General features: G+C 37.6%; 1 protein-coding gene across 4 annotated transcripts in view; it reads left to right on the forward strand.

The window, feature by feature from the left end:
* The window catches only part of LOC149258450 (GATA transcription factor 24-like), an 89907-nt gene that overhangs the window by 51090 nt on the left and 20016 nt on the right, over positions 1 to 18801 (forward strand). For all 4 annotated transcript variants that reach the window (XM_089415389.1, XM_089415382.1, XM_089415385.1 and 1 more), the window contains one exon: positions 13004 to 13109. In XM_089415389.1, coding sequence (XP_089271515.1) covers positions 13004 to 13109 — 106 coding nt within the window. The remainder of the gene's footprint in view (positions 1 to 13003; positions 13110 to 18801) is intronic.

Genomic DNA, 18801 nt, shown 5'->3' on the forward strand with positions numbered 1-18801 from the left:
CATGTCAGATCAATGAAGGGAGAGACTAGGGTTTCAGCAGATCGCAGAGCTACAATGACTAAGAAGAAGATCAAGTGAGGGCCGAGATACTCTTACAGCCTCAGTGCAGTTATTCCACTCGCACCTGTGCGTAGGAGGAGAGATCTGCAGCTCGCACGTGTGTGCAAATAGGCATATCTGTGTGGCCGTACGACATATCGAGTGCGCTGTAGGGAGATTGATTTATCTTGGGCGCTGATTAGTGTTTCTCTAGAGAGAAAGGGAACTTTTCCCTTGCTATAAATTTTCTAACGATTGCCCTTTTGCTGAAGATAACAAAAGACACACAAAGTTTGCGGGTTTTTCTTGGAGTTGGGGTTACCTGGGTATATCTCGTGTTCTATGTATTGAATGTGTTTGTCTTTCAGCTTATCATTAATTTCTTCTGTGCATGCTAAGTTAAAAAAATTAGTGTATTTGCAATTTAAGTTTCTGAAACAACTGTTGTTTGTATTTCTGGTTTTTACACTTTGAAAATTGCAAATCATTTACTGGGTTTCAAGGAAATCTAACAATTGGTTGAACCAAACAAGCTGTTATGGCCACCTATATTTATATAACGGACCATTTGTACATTGAATGTAATATAGGGCAATGGTATATTTTAATAGATTTTCCCCTTTGTGGATTTCCTGTTCCCTGTGTCCCTTGCATCATATTTCTTTATATTTTTTTGCACGTGTTTATTACAGGTTATTAATGCCGACAAAACTTAATCTAAAAAACATTAGGAACCATTAATATTTTAGGTTTTAAATTTTCATGGATACACTACTTTTCATCAACACATAGTACTATTATTCTTACCTTGCTTCTCTTTTTTCTTCTTCATTCCTGCGTGTTCATGATATTTCTTTCTTCTTTCTGTCTTCATTATTCATTTGCCTTTGCCATTCTGTTTGCCGTCGCATCATTCTCTCTGTCATTATCTTCTTTTACCCTGCTTCAGTTGCGACATCTTATTTCTTCATCCCGCTTTCACTATTAGAGTCAATTTGTTGAAAACAATACAATTGTTCCTTAAGAAACTGCCATTGTTTATTTGTTAACGGCTTCTCATACTGATACCTCTGCTTCTCAATGCGTTTGGTACATTTATTTAGGAGCCACCAAGCATATGACCGGTAACAAGAAGTTTTTTCAAAATTTGCTCCTTGTGATAAGGATATTATTTTTGGTGATGATAGTTCTCATGAAGTATAGGGTAGAGATGATGCGTCCATGCAAGTTTTAGGAGATTGCATCAAAATTTTACATGATGTTTGGTATGTCCCTGTCTTAAAAACAATCATCTGTTGCTAAAACACCTTGGCAAAATGGGGTAGCAGAGAGAAAGAATAGATTATGGAGATGGCTAGGTGTATGTTGAAAGGTCATCATCTTAGTGATAAGTTGTGTTGGAGTAGTGTAGACAGTAATGTTTCTGTTAAATCACAATTTGATAAAGGCGGTTTGTGGACAAACCCCCTATGAAGCTTGGTCAGGAAGGAAATCAGAGGTAACCAATCTCAACATTTTTGGTTGTTTAGCATATGGGCATATTATGGATTCAGATAGACATGAGGTGGAGGCTAAGAGTGGAAAATGCATATTTATTTGATATTATATTGAATCAAATGCATATAAGCTATATGATCTAGTAAATAGAAAGGTTATATGTAGCAATGTAATTATTGATGAAAGATTCCAATATGTCCATGCAAGGTGAAAATGATGAGCATGATTTCAAAACTCCTGCTACAAATAGGAGGTTTAGAAGAGGAGGACAAACAAGTGGAGGAAGAAAAAGTAGATTTGGAGTTGGAAGGACAAAATGGCTGTAAATATTTGAATGATAAAAGTTAGTTTCATAAAAAACCAAAATGGTACCGTTAGGTTCTTTATGATGGAAAGCCAGATGAGATACAACAAGGAGAAGACCAAGGTATAAATCACCACATCATGTAAATCTTTCTTTTGATGATTGAAGTTGTGCATTCTTATGATCCAATTATTTTTAATGAAGGAAATTGTAAACACGAATGGAGAGATGCAACACAAGTTGAATATGATGCTTTGATAGAAAACAACACTTGATTTTAGTTGAATTACCCTCAACTAAGAAACCAATAGACTATGAATGGTTATATTGCACAAAGTTCAAATCGGATGGATCTATTGATAAATATATATCTTGGCTAGTTGCAGAAGGATATGCACATAAATAAGGCATTGATTATGAGGAAAAGTTTGCTCCTATTGCAAAATTAATTACAATAAGAATGTTGCTAGCTCTTGTAGCACAGTTTGGATGGTAGGTACACCAAATGGACATTAAAAGTCTATTTTTGAATGGAGATTTACAAGAAGTTTATATGGAGCAGCTTGAAGGAGTCGCGGTTGGAAGAAAAGGAAAGTTAGTATGTAAGCTTGTGAAGCCCTTGTATGGACTAAAACAAGCCCCTCAAGCATGATATGAAAAAATTAAGAAGTATCTTAAATCAAGAAGTTTAAAAAAAAGTGTTTCCGATCTTAACTTATATTTCAAAAAGAAATTATAACTATGGTTGTATATGTTGTGACATGATAATTACAGGCAACAATGATGATTTAGAGTTGGAAGAACAAGATGGAAGTCAATCTTCGAACAATGAAAGTTAGTATCATACAAGACTGAAATGGTAGAATTGGACATGTTAGGATGGAAACCTAGATGAGATACAACAAGGCAACAGAAGAACAAGGTCTAAATCATCACATCAGGGAAATTTCCTTTTGATGAATGAACTTGTGCATTCTTATGATCCGAGTTTTTTTATTGAAGCAAATTGAAAACAAGAATGGAGAGATGCAATGCAAGTTGAATATGATGCTTTGATAAAAAATGACACATGGAAGTCAGTTGAATTACCCTCAACTAAGAAACCAATAAGTTATAAATGGGTATATCGCACAAAGTTCAAATTAGATGGTTCCATTGATAAATATAAATCTAGGTTGGTTGCAAAAGGATATGCACACGAATAAGGTATTGATTATGAGGAAAAGTTTGCTCCTACTGCAAAATTAATTACAATAAGAATGTTGTTATCTCTTGCAACATAGTTTGGATGACAGGTACACCAAATTGATGTTAAAAGTGCATTTCTGAATGGAGATTTACTGTTGAAAGTATTAGTGAGAAAAGGGTTACTTGATTTGTGCCTTAATCATAGGAGCCAAAATGAGTTCCTTCTTGTGCATAACTCGAGTTCCTATAATTTAGGAACCAGTCCCTAAAACAAGTTAGGATGCATTTAGCTGAGGAAAAGTTTGCTCCTACTGTAAAATTAATTACAATAAGAATGTTGTTATCTTTTGCAACATAGTTTGGATGGCAGGTACACCAAATTGATGTTAAAAGTGCATTTCTGAATGGAGATTTACTGTTGAAAGTATCAGCAAGAAAAGGGTTACTTGATTTGTGCCTTAACCATAGGAGCCAAAATGAGTTCCTTCTTGTGCATAACTTGAGTTCCTATAATTTAGGAACCAGTCCCTAAAACAAGTTAGGATGCATTTAACTGATGTGTTGAAATTGAAAGTCAAGTTCTTGATTTTCTAGTGTGAATTGATTGAGGAAAAACACAAGTGATTGAGTTTCAAGTGGTTGAATTGAAATAGGATGAGTTGCATGAGCAGTGAATTCATGCTAACTCAATCAATCACAAAATCATTCCTTAATTAGAAAACTCACTAATTTTAACCATTCAAATCGCCTTTAAAAGGAGGAACAAAGGCACAAGTTTAATCACTGTTTTGGTGAGCACGAGTTTGTGAGACCAAGCAATAGGAAGCACGAGTTTGTGCGTGGAGCTTGCGAGAGGAAGAGTGTGCAAGAGAAGCTTGTGCACAGGTTGGTAGAGGGTAGCAGAGATCAACAGTCTTGCAAAGGTTTCAAGCTTAGATCAAGCAAGAAAGACAAGTGTGTCTTTCAAATTGAAACAATTGTATTTTGTAACAGATCAATTGCTCAATTTCTCTATAAATAAAATTCTCAATGAAGCATAGGGTTTTCCCAGTTGGGTTCCCTAGACAATTCTGTGTTTTTGAATTGTGTGACTGTGCTTTTATTTCTGTTCCTATTCCGCTGCATCTAGTAGAGAAATTTTGTGTTTATGTGAGAAGAAATTTTATTTCAGATTGCTCATATTAGCAGATCATAATTTTGTGGATTTTCTATAGTTACAAGAAGTGTATATGGAGCAACCTGAAGGATATTCAATTGAAGGAAAAGAAATGTTAGTATGTAAGTTGGTGAAGCCAGTGTATGTACTAAAACAAACTCTTTGATCATGGTATGAAAAGATTAACAAGTATCTTAAATTAAGAAGTTTCAAAAGAAGCGATTACGATCCTGACTTATATATAAAAAAAGGTGAAGAAATTATAATTGTGATTGTATATGTTGATGACCAGATAATTAGATGGGACTCTTATATTTTGCTTGAGCATTGAAGTTTGGTGACAACCACATAGTATTTTCATCTCATCGACAAAGTATGGTTCATCTTTGTATGTACTTAGATATATCGAAGGCACCTTACAATTTGGTCTTGTATTGGAGAAGAATGATAACTTCATGTTGAAAGGTTTCTCAGATGCAGATTGGGTAGGTGATACAGATGAAAGGAAATCTATAACAGGTTATGGTTTTTTCCTTGGTAGTGGAGTAATTTCATAGGCAAGTAAAAAACTACCTTCAGTAGCACTTTCAACAATAGAAGCATAATACAAAGCAATTGTTGAAGCAACTTGTGAGGCATTGTGGTTACGTACAATTTTAAGTGATTTGAAGCTTCCACAAATTGAAATGCAACCTAGAACTTTACACTGTGGCAATCAAAATGCCATCAAGATGATGAAGAATCAAATTTATTATTCGAAAACAAAACATGTTGAAATTCAACACCGCTATATGAAACAACAAGGGAAAAACAAAGAAATAGAGGTATTTTATTGTAGTTTCCAATGTCAAGTAGCAAAATCCTTCACCAAGGCATATAACAGGTTGAAGTTCGAGCTTTTATGAGAAAGGAGTTGTGGACAATGAAATTACCTTTAAGAGGTGTGTTAGATATTTTTAATGATGATTTCATTTAATGTATTAATTAATAATATAATAAAGTCATAAGTAGTAAATAACATTTATATTATATGTAATTATAAATTAGGTGACAAGTTCTTATTGAAAATAATGGAATCTCTTATATGTGTGTGTGTGTGTGTGACACCATATATATAAATACACACACACACACATATATATATGTAATTGACGATACATATATTTCTTATTCATTCATGTTCTCTCACATTTCTCTCAATTATCCATACCATGAAGAAGATGTGGGATACACTCACAAAGCTGTACCCGAGCGATTGTCAAAGTCATAAGATGGCGCCGAGGGAGAAGTTGCATACCATAAAAATGTCCAGGGGGGAAAGCGTGACATCTTACTTGACCAAGATAACACAGTTGAGATATTAGATGGCAAGTGTTGGGGACATGATTCTAGAGATTGAGTTGGTGCATATTGCCTTGAATGACTTTACAAAGTAGTGGGAAGTGTGGGTAAAATGTATTGTTGGTTGAGAGCACCTGCCCTCTTGGTAGAGGATATGTTACGATTTCATCCAGGAAGAGATCCGAGAGGGTGCTTAGCATGGAGATCAGAAAATTAAATTCAAAGGAGGGGAGAACCTTGCTCTAGCAAGCAAGGGTAAATCTAAGGCCAAGAAAGGGCCAAGTGATGGGTCTACCTCCAAGGGTGAGAATAAGAAGGATCCAAGCAAGGTTAACTACTTTGCATGCCATCAGTTAAGACATTATGCCAGCCAATACCCTAATAAGAAGAAGGGCAAGCAAAAGAAGTAGGTTGTTGCTATTGAAGAGGTGGACAAGTTTGCAACATAGTTCGAGAATGAGTTTTCACTCATTGCATGTCTCTTGAGTTAAGTTGCCACCAACGTGTGGTACATTGATAGTGGGGCTTCTTGCCACATGACGGGAGTCAAAGAGTATTTCACCAGTTTGAAGGAGAAGGAGTTCGCTTTCTACATAGAGCTTGGTGACAGTGTCAAGTACCTTCCAACTCGTATTTGGCATGGGCAAGTTTCAGAGGGAGTCCAACAAACCCTTGTTGGAGGACGTGTTGTATGTTTTGGGTATGACAAAGAACCTGATCTCAGTTGCTACCTTGGAGGACAAGGGTTACATTGTGACCTTTGAGGAGGGTAAAGTGTATATTCGACCCAAGAACTCCAAGACAACGAAAGTGATAGGGGTTAGGAAGGGCAACTTGTTTCGGTTGCAGTTTGAGCCAACACATGCATTAGTAAGTTGTAGCAGATGGTTGGGAGAGTTATGGCACAAGAGGATAGCACATATTCATCATGGAGCACTTAATGTGCTCAAGGAAATTGTGATAGGGCTGCAAAAACTGAAGCTACGTTGCACGAAACGGGGAAACGGGTACGAGTTTCCAAAACGGGCACGGGTATGAAACGTGACCCCCCCAAATTTTGGAAACGGGGAAACGCAATATATATATATATATATATATATATATATATATATATATATATATATAGATATATATATTAGGACATTTAAGAAATATGTGCAATCATAAAGCATATATCATTCTAATTTATTACATTATGATTAAATTGTCAATTGTCAATGCATAAATTATAAGTCTCTAAATTTACATCATATTTACTCATGAATGATCACATAATGAAAATAGCAATATCCAAAATCAGCGACGAGAAATTTTTAATTTCTTGTCTCGTGCTTGATTGGGAGTCTCTTCCTACATAGTTGAACGACCTTAGTGCTCTTGATTAAATACAAGTTCCATACCCTAGTACATGTCAAAATCCAATGGAAACATCGCAATCCCCCCAATCCTGAAATCCTGAAAAACAGATAAGTCTGCTAGATTTTGAGTGAGATCTAAAATTCTACTTTCTCCATATGAAATCCAATGAGGGTGAAACCACTCTCAAACATCCTGAGCCATTTCATGGTAATGTTAAAAATTTAAGTAAAAGGATGAAAATGAAAAATAAAGGAGAATTTAACATTACCATGAACTGCATATCAACACTAGGGCCATAGGCTTGAACATTAGGCTGCCCCACTCAAAAAAGTTCTCTTTTTTATAACTTGAGAGGCATTTAGAAGCATCCAGAAGATATTTTAGTTGCCCAATAAAAATTTAGAAGCGAAAAAATAAAAAAAAACAAGAAAAAGTCAAGTTAGAAGAGGAAACTCCGCCGTACGGCCTGGAAACTCATTTACGGCCGTACTAGCCTCGTTTCCTCCTCGAGAAACGGGCTAGAATGGCTGGAAACACGTTTCCTGGCCGTGCGGTACAAGTTTCCTTGTTTCTGTTTCATTTCTAGCCGGAAACAGACCCTTCTCCAACATTTCCTGCAACTTAGAACTGAAGGATGAGCAACATGAGGTGTGCAGGTGTTGCACACTGGGTAAAAATGCCAAGACCAATTTTCTGAGCAGCGTCACTAGGTCCAATGGGATTTTGGATCTAGTACATTCAGATGTGTGTAGGCCCATGTCAACAGCATCCTTGAGTGGGTACTAGTATTATTTGACTTTCATTGACGATTTCTCCAGGAAGACCTGGATCTATTTCATGAAAAATAAGGACGAGGTCTTCGACAGATTTAAGGAGTTCAATGTTCTAGTCTAGAATCAAACATGGAGAAATATCAAGATGTTGAGGTAAGACAATGGAGGCAAGCAGACATCTAATGTCTTCAAGGATTTCTGTGCGCAGGAAGGCATCAAGAAGGAGTTTACAGTTCTGTTGGAAATACTGAGAGGGGGTGAATCAATATTTCTTTACAATTGTTATATTATGCCAATTAAGATCATTAATTAAACCAGGACACAAGATGTACAATAAGAAAATAATTTTATTAATAAGAATGATGAGGACTACATTCGTCTTACAAACAACTAGGCTCCAACTTATACAAAAAATTCTTCAAATTCTCCAATGCTCCAACCTTGGGTGAGAACTCCAATTCTCACTACAAGTCCAAGCTCCAACTTGGTCTACTTGAGGACTCCAATCCTCAAATCTCAATCCAGGCTCCAACCTGGTTTTTCACAAGGCTCCAACTCTGTGTGAGGACTTCAATCCTCTAGGTCTCCAACCCTCTCAATTCACTTTAGTTCTTCAAGGTAACTTCAATGTTTTTTCAAGAATTCCAAAGGCTTCTTCAATAAGTCTTGAAATATCTCTTCAACAATACTTCAAGGATGCTTGTTCCAACAATGCCTCATATAGTGCTACAAGATCTTCAACAAATGCTAAAAATAGCCATCAAGAATCAAGATTCTTCAAAGTCTGTTTCAATTCAAGGTCAACTTCAGCAAGTCATTGAAAGTGTCTCCAAGGTCCTTCATGTCTGCTCAAGGAATACCTCAAAATGTTTTTAGTAATTCCTCAACAATTCTTCAAAAATGCCTTCAAAAATACCCTTCAATAGTGCTTCAAGATGCTTCCAAGATTGACTCCAATAATGTTTTTCAGGGCTGCCTACAGTAGACAAAGATGCCTGCTCCAAAACCAAGTAGATTTGCTTAACAGGAGTGATCCAATAAGCCCAAATGCACTTCTCCTTCTCAAGTCCAAGTCTCCTTCAACAAACCCAGAGGTCTGCCTCTTAAGGTAAAGATCTGCTGCTCATCAAGGCTGAGGTTTGCTGGTTATTAGGTCAAGTTCTGCTGTTCACTAGGCTGAGGTCTGTTCTTGCTAAAGTATCCTTAAGAAAGCACCCTTAAAAAGGCCCAAAATGCTGATCAAAGGAGGGAGCTGAGGTCTGCTCCTGTAGTGGCACCAAAACTCTGTAATAACCCGAAGTTCAACAGGGGTTCAAGGTCTGGTTACCAGGCCGAGGTCTGTTCTTGTAAAGATCCCAAAATCTGTTAGAAAGTGCCCAGGCAAAGGTTGAAAAACTTCCCAGAAAATGTCCACAGAATACTTTCGAAAGTGACATGGAAAACCGCAGATATAAAGTGCAACAAAGTCTTTTCAACTAGCCAAAAATCATCTGCAATAAAGTCTGTTTAAACTGGCCGAAAAGGTCTGCTGCAAGATACTGAGGTGTAGCCATGAAAATCGCAGAACATCTAACCAGAAACCTTGTCATGCTTCCTTGATAATCTCAGTTCGCGAGCTGTGAACTTGGATCTGAATTGCCTCTGTTTTTTCTCAGATCCAAATCTTACTTTGTTGCTTGACTGAGTTTCTATATTTTTTCTTCATTGGAGTGCACTGTCAGATACACAAATTCTTCATACCTTTTTGCTCCATGGATGGTCAATATATATATACTTTTGAACCCTGAATCAATGTGATTGTAGAGGGGCTGACTTGAAGGCCGACATGATAGAATCCGACCTTACTTCATCATGAGGTAAAGTTATCGGTATACAGTGCCCATGGCGCCCATGTTTCTCAAAGCAAGATGTCCATAGAATTGCGAATATCCAGACCGCTGTGATAAATGGACTGCATTCAGTGTTTAATTTGTATCCATGCTAGTGAATTCACTTCTTTTTTGCCACAAGAATTAGTAGCAACTCACTAATACAATCATTAAATATTCTCCTTCAGCAAATCAATTTATTTTTGTTCTATGGCTCTATTGAGAAATAGACGAGCAATGATTTGAGTCGTAATAATATATTGGCTTCAATATATCACCTTGTTGAATTCATTGGACAAAGATCCACATGCAGCACTGCTGTTAGTTTACTTAATTAATTAGTCTGTCGAACAACAATCGTTGTATACTTTGTGTAAACAACAGGAACTCCATCGCTTGAATTGCTAGAATGCAGGAAATAAATTCCTTAAATTCAGTGTTTAGTTTGTATGCCATTGATTTGACATCAATGACAATACGTCAACAATCTTCCCCTTTGTTATAGATGGCAACTCCCCCTGCGATAATGCATCTCCTGTTGTTATGCTTCTTAATCTTTTGCCGCCTTTGACATCAATGGCAAACGGGGTGCTCTCTTCTGTCATGCTCCCCCCCTGTCATGGTGCTGCCTCCATGCATCTAAAAATTATACAGCTCATCCGGTTAAATAAGCAGCCTCTTGATCATTCCCAAGCAGCAACATGTATAGAGCTTGTCTGTACTGTTGTTTTCTTCCACAGGCACATTATGAAGCAAGTTGGCTCTCAATTGTCTTGTAAAATTGTATGGACATTGATAGCAGTAGTCAGCATCGGCTACTTATCATCCCATAGATACCAATATTGTAGAAAATTTGTAAACTGCTGTAGCGCAACCCAGTTTCACGTTTTTTGCATGGTTTAATGCCCAAACCCCATCACAACATGTGAGCTGATATATATATATATATATATATATATATATATATATATATACATATGTATATATACATATGTGTATTTAACAAAAAACAACATGGACTATACTTCTCTGATTTTTCACAGCTGATATAAGACAAAATATGCAAGCACACACAGAAAATGAGACACATTGCATAATTATAATTGGTCAACAGACCCTGGAAAAACCCAAAAGGGGAAAACCAGTTTTAAGGGAGTATTCTGTTGCTTCTTAAAGGAGTTTGTACAGCAGAGAAGGGTCAACTTATCTCTCTTATTTTGTTTGCTGAAGTCACTGTGAGAATACAAAGAAATTATAGACTCCTTACAATCATAAACTCAAACTGTCCTTGCTTGATTTCCTGTGCAACTAACAGTGGCTAAACCTGATGTAAACAAGGCATACAAATCCTGGGAAATGCTGCCACCTTTCCAAGTGTTAACAGCCTTAAACTGAAGGCTGAAGGTGACCCAAAATCTACACTGACAGGGAACTGATTCACGGCCTCTTTACAGCACGTTTTACTCAAGAAAGATGACCCACAGGAGAGTCAAATGACTCTGCCTGGAAACACTTTTTTTCTCAGCTGAACATGTGCTCTCAACCACAAGTGTTTCCTGTCGACACTCAGGCTGCTCCACGCTCAGGTAAAACACTGGCAAACTGATATATTTTTGGACCTGTGTACCCAGAATCTCTGCTCAGATTCCTCCTGAAGATTAGGCCAGAACTCGGCCTGAACACAAACCCAAAACTCAGCCTTGGAGATAGCCTGAAGATCAGTGAAAGTTTGGGCCTCAACTTGGCCTGTTCACTCCTTCAAACAATGCCTGGAACAGTAACCCGAAAATTTTGGGACTCACTCCTAGAAACTCGGGAAGTGTGCCTGATATGTAGCTGAGAATTTTGGGCTCCTTGTCCTGCTGTGCAATCTTCTCATTTGACTGCAACCTTGCCTCAACTCCTTGACTGGCTTAAGCTCCTTACTAGCTCTCTCTGCCCTTCTCTTAAATGCTCATGAGAGAAATGATCTCTATCTTGCTGTACGCTGCTCTTCCTTGCTTCTCTGAGCCTCCTTGAGCGCACTTGAGCTCCTCTAGCAGCCTCCCTATGCTCTCCTCTTTCTTTTGAGAAGGGGGTCAATCAATATTTCCCTAATAATCTTTTCACAATTGGTTAGATACCCCTTTTAACATTCAAATTATTTAGAGTGTAAACAGAAACATGAAATCATGACATTATCATCACATCAAATAAATAGTACACATGTATTGGCTCAATAAAAAACTCGGTTATGTTATGTATGGTGTACATACAACAACAATTTACCACATAAGCTGGAAGGAAGTGAAAAACTCCCTAAAGAAGCTAATGCTTCCCAAATCTGAGGATGTTTGCAGACTAGCTCTTGATTCTCTACTAACAACTATACTACCCAATTGATGAACTGGATCATCTAAACTAACTCTAATACCGAAAGACTAAGAAAATAATGCCTGAAACATTGCTTTCTGTTTAATGAGTTGAATTTGTCCCAGTATTTATTGACTTCTCCATAACCTTTGCTTTCCCTTCATGAGAATTTATTCATTCAAAAGGTACTTGGGCAGTCTAGATTTATTTCATATTTACGTGGTGCAATTTCAAGTTTACAGCTGTTTTTCATTCATGTGCTTATGTCTGCAATTTTGTTTATTTATTGGGATTTCCTAGTACATAGAAGAGATGAATGAAATGTCATGGAAATTATTCAATGAGGCTTAGTTTAATTATATACTTTTTTTCAGACTTAATGTTTCCGGAATTCATTTGGGGTAACCTATATTTGTTTATTCTAGTGCCTTATTAAGCAGTCTCTCAAAATGAGGTGGAATTTTTGAAGAACATGTTACGATGATTAGTTCATTCATGATATTGTTATGTGAATTTAGCATTTATGATTCCTCAGGTCGCTAATCAAAACATTTATCTATCTGTTTACTGAACTGAAATTTACACTAGATGAATTGACCTTTCTATTTCTGTGGTGAATGTCAAGATCACTGGTGTCTTTCATGTATGTACTGATTCCTGTGCAATGTTGCTTATTTCTTGTGATTTCCTAGTGCATGGAAGAGGTAAATGAGATGGTCATGTTAAGTATTTTTATGAGGCTTAATTTCAGGGTGTTCCCACTCTATGGCTCCTTTCGTCAGAGGGATGAAGCTAAAATTGTTTATGCTTGTCCGGTTAAGCAATCTCTGGAAAATCGGGGGAAATATTTGAAGAACACATTATGACGATTTATTCATTCATAATATTATTATGTGAATTCAGCATTTATGATTTCTCCTGTCTGTAAGCAAAGCAGAAGAAGCACACAAAACACTGGATTGGCTTATGCTATGATATTTTTGCCTTATATATGCAAGCATGCACAGCACCAGATGATTGATGCCTTACTGTACAACATGTCTAAATGGTTGGTTTTATGTTTTGAGTCTGAGAGAACTGTATTTGCTGAAATATGGTTCCTGCAATTTGTATATTACTATGGCAGATGCCTTCATTGTGGCACTGGGGAGAGATCTACTCCAATGATGCGGCGTGGGCCAGTTGGACCAAGGACACTTTGCAATGCCTGTGGACTAGTGTGGGCCAACAAGGTTTGGTTATTTACTTTTGGGGTTGTCATATCCAAGGAACACTGCAAATAAATTATTATACCCGTAGATTGTCACAGAAAAAACATATTTTATTTAGTTTTTATGTTTCTTCCCATATCAAGGTTGCTTATACTAATAATAATATTTCCCTTAAAGTGTGTACTGTTGATTGAAGTCTTATGCGGCATTAATTAACTTCATGTTTTGTTCTTCTTGATTCCCCCACTATAATTAAAAGTGATCCAAAAAGTTTAGCTGCATTTGAAGTAATCAAGGTTAAGTTTATAATCTATTGCAATCTTTTACTGACATTCAACTCTTTGATAGTTGATAATAAATTCATACTGTTGAAAACAATGAAAAGTGTAACTAGGTTCGGTCTTCATAATGACATGTAATTATGATTTAATGTAATAGATGAAAAGAAGAAAAATAAGATTATTGTAATGCTTGCATCATGGGTTTCATGAGCAAGAGATTTTATTTTTAGTTAAGGTTCCTATTGAGACCCCTTAGGGATGTTGTCATCTAGTCATAAAAGTCTAAAGAGTCATTGTAATGTAACGAGGGCATGTTACACATCGTAAAGAGTCAAAATTGTTTTGTAAGTCACCCTCCAAGACCTTGTCACTAGCCCTCACTCAAGTCGGCCTACAATGAAGGGATAATTCTAGAAATGTGAAGTCGGCCTACTCCAAGGGATCATGTCGGCCTACCAGTGATGAACCAACCACTATATATAGCAGTACTCTGTCTCATTTGGAGGATATCAATTTGGTGAAGCAAGTCTCTAACATCAAGTGCGCAAATTATCCCAGAAGGAGCCTTAAAGTCAACGAAGAAGGAAGGAGGGATTGTGAGGGATAGTGTATTCGTTGGTGGACTGTTTTGGGCTAAGTTTACCCTCACACGTGCGAAAGTTACAGGTCTGAAGTTGACAAGAAGAGATCGAAGATTGCAGTCATCTAAAAGTGATCTTGTTTGGGTGAAAAAATTCGCTCAAGGAAGTTGAGTGAGAAGGAGAAAAGATTCTCCTTCTTGATGAGACTATTCAAGGAGCAAAAGTCATCTAGGGTTTTTGTTGTGAAGCTAAAGGACCACAGACCTACAAGAAGAGGCCAAAATTCTGTAGGAAGCCGAGAAGAGTGTGAAGAAGAGCAGAGTTGATCTAAGGGTGAAGAGGAGGATAGTGGCTTGGTTTTGGAAGGGCTCTAGTGTCAAGGGTCTTTGTCATGGTCTTGGTATTCATCAATAGAAGATTCTATAAGAAGAATTCATTTGGGTTTTCCTCTCAAAGAGTGAGAGGTTTTGGCCCTGGTTGACAGCCTATATACTGTGTCTCTTGTCTCCTTATTGTTCATGAATGGTAATTGTCTTGATGAAAAGAACACAATAATAACTCAAGAAGAGAAGATGATAATCAAGAAGTAAAAAGACTATCACAAACAATTATCATAAGTAGAGAAATCACCTCTATTGATGCCCTAGATTTCTCAACAAAAGTGACTTTATAAAATTTGAGTGGCTTAAACCATTTTAGAAAATGGCTTTTTCAAAAAATGGCTGAAGTCATCTCAATGAGAGATCAAGTCGCCACCGTTGATCTTGTGATGGCAAGATTTATTGGGTTCCGGTTTAGTAATTAATGAGTTTATAAAAGGAGAAAAGGGAGAGTAAGAGGCACAATTTTCAGGAGAGAAAGAGAGGAAAAGAGGGCTGAGGAGAAAAAGAGGAGCAACAAGGAAGAGCACAAATTCCAATGCAGCTAACAATAAGAGAAGGGCATGTTTCTCAAGGTAGCTTGCAGCAGGCCAATGGCACATTTTTCTAGGTTTTCAGCCATTAATGCAGGCCATACAACAGTAAATCTGGGCATGAAATTTCAGCCTAGAGGGAACAAATTTCAAGGATAAACACTGCTGTTTTGTACAGGAAAAGTTGGCACAAAAATCGAGACAACAAAGGTAGTGTTTTCTAGATTGTTTTCTGCTGCATTTACAGCAGTATGTATGATAGAGGCACAAAATTGTAGACAGCATGTGCCATGGTTTTCGAGAGAATTTTGGGCACAATATTTAAGATAAGTACAGTTGGTTTCTGCTGGATATTAATTGTTGTAAACTCAGAAATTTCAATTGGCGGTGTCTACTGAGGTGACAATTTTGCCCGTACGACCATTTCTCACCGGACTCTGACCATTTTCTTTTTTCAAAAAAACTGACCGTGGGAGTGTTTGAATCATTTTATTTTTTGATGGTGGGAATCGATTCAACACCATCAAAAACCTCTGGGGCACCCAACATCCTGAAGCTTGACAGTTGTAAACCAGATTTCCAAAAATTTCCGTTGGATTTTGTCAAAATTGTGTAGGAATTTCCATTGTTTTCCAGGCAAAAACATTGACTCCTTAAACTGCACGATAATTATTTTTTCTCTTCTATTCGTTTTCCCTTCAGGGTTTTTCTAGGGGCTTTGCCCAAAAATCTTGAGTGCCATTTTTTGTTGGTTTTTACTGTTATCTTTAGCATTTAAATTTTAGATTTAGTATTAAGCGTTTCTGCTCATAAAAATAAGATTGCATGTGTTTGGGTTAAAATACATTATTGTTGAAGTTTTTATTGGAGTTGGAAATCTGAGTGTTGACTAAGTGTTTGACAAAATTCCTACATGAGATAATCACATTGTAGGTGAAATTTCAACATGTTATCAGAGTGAGGTTGCTGAAGTACAGTTGATAGATGTTGACACAGGTTTATTGCAGGGGTCGCAAAAGGGGATTGTGAAGGAAAAGTGAAGGGAAAGTGACTATTAGTTAGTTGCGAAAGATGGCCTCCGACATCAGATATGAGGACATGTTGGAAAGGGTCTCTAATTACTTGCAGTGGAAAGTGAGAATGGCAGCTGTTCTCGAGGAGAACAAGTTGTGGAACATCATTAGCACTGTTGTGCCTGTACCCACATCAGATCCTATTGCTCTAGATGTTCATGAGGTGAAGGAAGCAAGGGCATAGAGGATTATCTTGGACAGTGTGAGAGACCACCTCATTCCACATTTGGGGACTGGGGGATCCACTTCTGAAAAGGACATGAGACAAGTCAAGTGCTTTACATGTCACAAATTTGGTCACTATGTAGGCCAATGTCCAAACAATAAGAAAGGTAAGGACAATGAGGAACATGTAGCGGTTCGAGAAGGATTTTTCCTTGGTATCTCCTCTTTCGAGGAGCAGTGTCGCTGAGTGCAAGCACGCTGGAGTTTGGTTTGTGGATAGTATGGCATCACACCACATGACATGGACTAGAGCTATGTTCCTGAGTATGGCAGGTATTGACTTTATCATGTGTGTTGACAGTGGGGTGCACACCACACATGCATTGAGGGGGACTGGATATGTCATATTCTAGTTGAAGTTAGGAGGATATCTAGAGGGTGACCATGTGCTTTCAGTACCATAGTTGCGAGCAAATCTCCTCTCTGTGGCAACTCTAGAGGATGATGGATATGCTGTTTTATTTTGTAATGGACAAATGGCGATTTACTTGATGGGGTAGAGTGTGGATGCAACACGAGTTATTGGCATTCATGTGGTTAGGATGTACAAGCCAATATGTCATCTTTTGGATGGTGAGTCCGGATGGATCTCATGTTTAGTGGCAGCATAAGAGGCAACTAGAGGAGAGGATTCTTCTGGCTCGTTTAGGAGATCGTCATGGTTTGAGATGACAGAGGAGGATGCTGAGGGTGGGAGAGAGGAGTCTTCTAGGAGCATGGGTTACTAACACAGGTCTTTAGGGCATAGATAGGGTGTTGAGTTAGAGGGAGCTTCTGGTTTAGAGGGAGCTTCTATATTAAAGTGTGATGGACTTGGACTTAGATTGACATGGTAGAGGAGCTAGAAGTACCTCCCTCGTTAAGAGGGAGTGTTAGTTTTGTAGCGTTAGATGTACTTCCACATGGGTTGTGCCTAGCATGTGGAAGTTGTTGAGAAATCAAGGGCGACTAGGTTAGGGTGATTTCTTTTATCTTTGATAACTACTTGTGATGTTTTTTTACTTTTCTTTCTTATTAGCTTCTTCTTTACTTATTATTATGTTGTTCTTATCATCAAATAACTACCAAAACATGAAGATCAATAGTACACAAGGACACAAGATGTAGGCTACTAGCCAGGGCCAAAACCTCTCCTCTTGAGCGGAAAAGCCACATTCATATTCTTTTGATAGAATCTTCAAATGACGAATTCCAAGACCTAAGACCCTTGACAAAGACCCCTCTAAGACCAAGTCAAACTTCTTGATGAACTTGCTTCTTACAAATTCAACCCAAGTAAACCTGCTTCAGAATTGCTTCAAATTCACAAATTTGAACCTCCAATTCCTTGACTGCAATTTCGGCCTAACTGTAGAAACCCTAATTTTGCACGTGTGAGGAAAGAATCGTGAATTTGATCTTCTTCTTCCTTTTCTTGATGCGCTTCTCATTCCTTGATAATTCAGTCTTCAATCTTGATGCTTCTTGACACTAAATTCGGCTCCATGATGTGACTGCAATTTGGTCTTGTTGCAACTCAAAGATGCCTAATTCTTCTTCGCATGTGTGGGATATTTAGTCCTAAAACAGTGCTTGAAACTTCAAATTTTCTTCTCTCTTCTCTCTCCTCTTCTTCGCTGGTTATTCTTGTCCTTTTTGTGTTTCAATGAGCTTTTTTGGATGCTCTCTTGATGAGGTCGAGTTCTCCCTTATATATGGGCTTCTTATGGAGGTCGAATAGCCCTTATGAGGCTGACTTGTCACTGCTAGGCCGACTTGTCGTCTAGTAGGCCGACTTGGTCTTGGATGAGGACATTTAACTCTTTTGACTCTAAATAAATTCCTTTTACAAGATACAACATGCCCAATAATGTCTCTACATATGACAATGACTTCTTTGACTTTTTGGCTCCATGAGAAAGCCCTAGAAGCACTCAGTGGGTGCTTGACTTATAAATAAATTAACTTAGAGCATGAAACCCATGCCCAAAAATAACAATAATGAATTATCTTTTTTCTCTTTACATCAAATAGATAAAATCATGATTACATAAGACATTATGAAGACCGAACCTAGTTACATTTTTGAATGCTCCCTCTTAACTAGGGAGGTATTCATAATACATACAAGGTACATGGACATTCTCATACTGAAGAATTCTCTTAAGAAGAGTTGGATTAGTAAGCCATATCATAAGCTATCCTATCAGCTTATATCAATGCATCTCATCATATCAACCAACATTGTTATATAACAAGGCCTTGACTAACAACTCCGTCTCTCCACAAGATTAGAGCATAATGCTGGTGAGACAAATGATTTATAGACACCTTCATCATTGACTCTGAAGGCGCATACCCCATTCGAATGTTGAAGGTATGTCCTTTTAGGACCATTCTCATCTTGGATTTACACATCCTCATGGAATTTCCTCTTCGACTACTCTTACCTATTGGATGCTCTACCTCATCCTCAAAGAGTATCGGAATTTGATGCTTACCCAATCCTCCATTCTTTCTTCATGACATGAAGACAAGAATGATGTGTCTATCTCTCCCTCCCAACTGGGGAGGATCTGCTCATTCCTATAAAAGGAATATGCCCAAGCTCCCTCTAAACTAGGGACTTGTTTCCAACAACAACTATCTGCTCTTTGGTGG

This window comes from Pinus tabuliformis, chromosome 6 (genome assembly GCF_031772625.1).
Source record: "Pinus tabuliformis cultivar Carrire ecotype Pingquan chromosome 6, CPIR1, whole genome shotgun sequence".
NCBI classification, from domain to species: Eukaryota; Viridiplantae; Streptophyta; class Pinopsida; order Pinales; family Pinaceae; genus Pinus; species Pinus tabuliformis.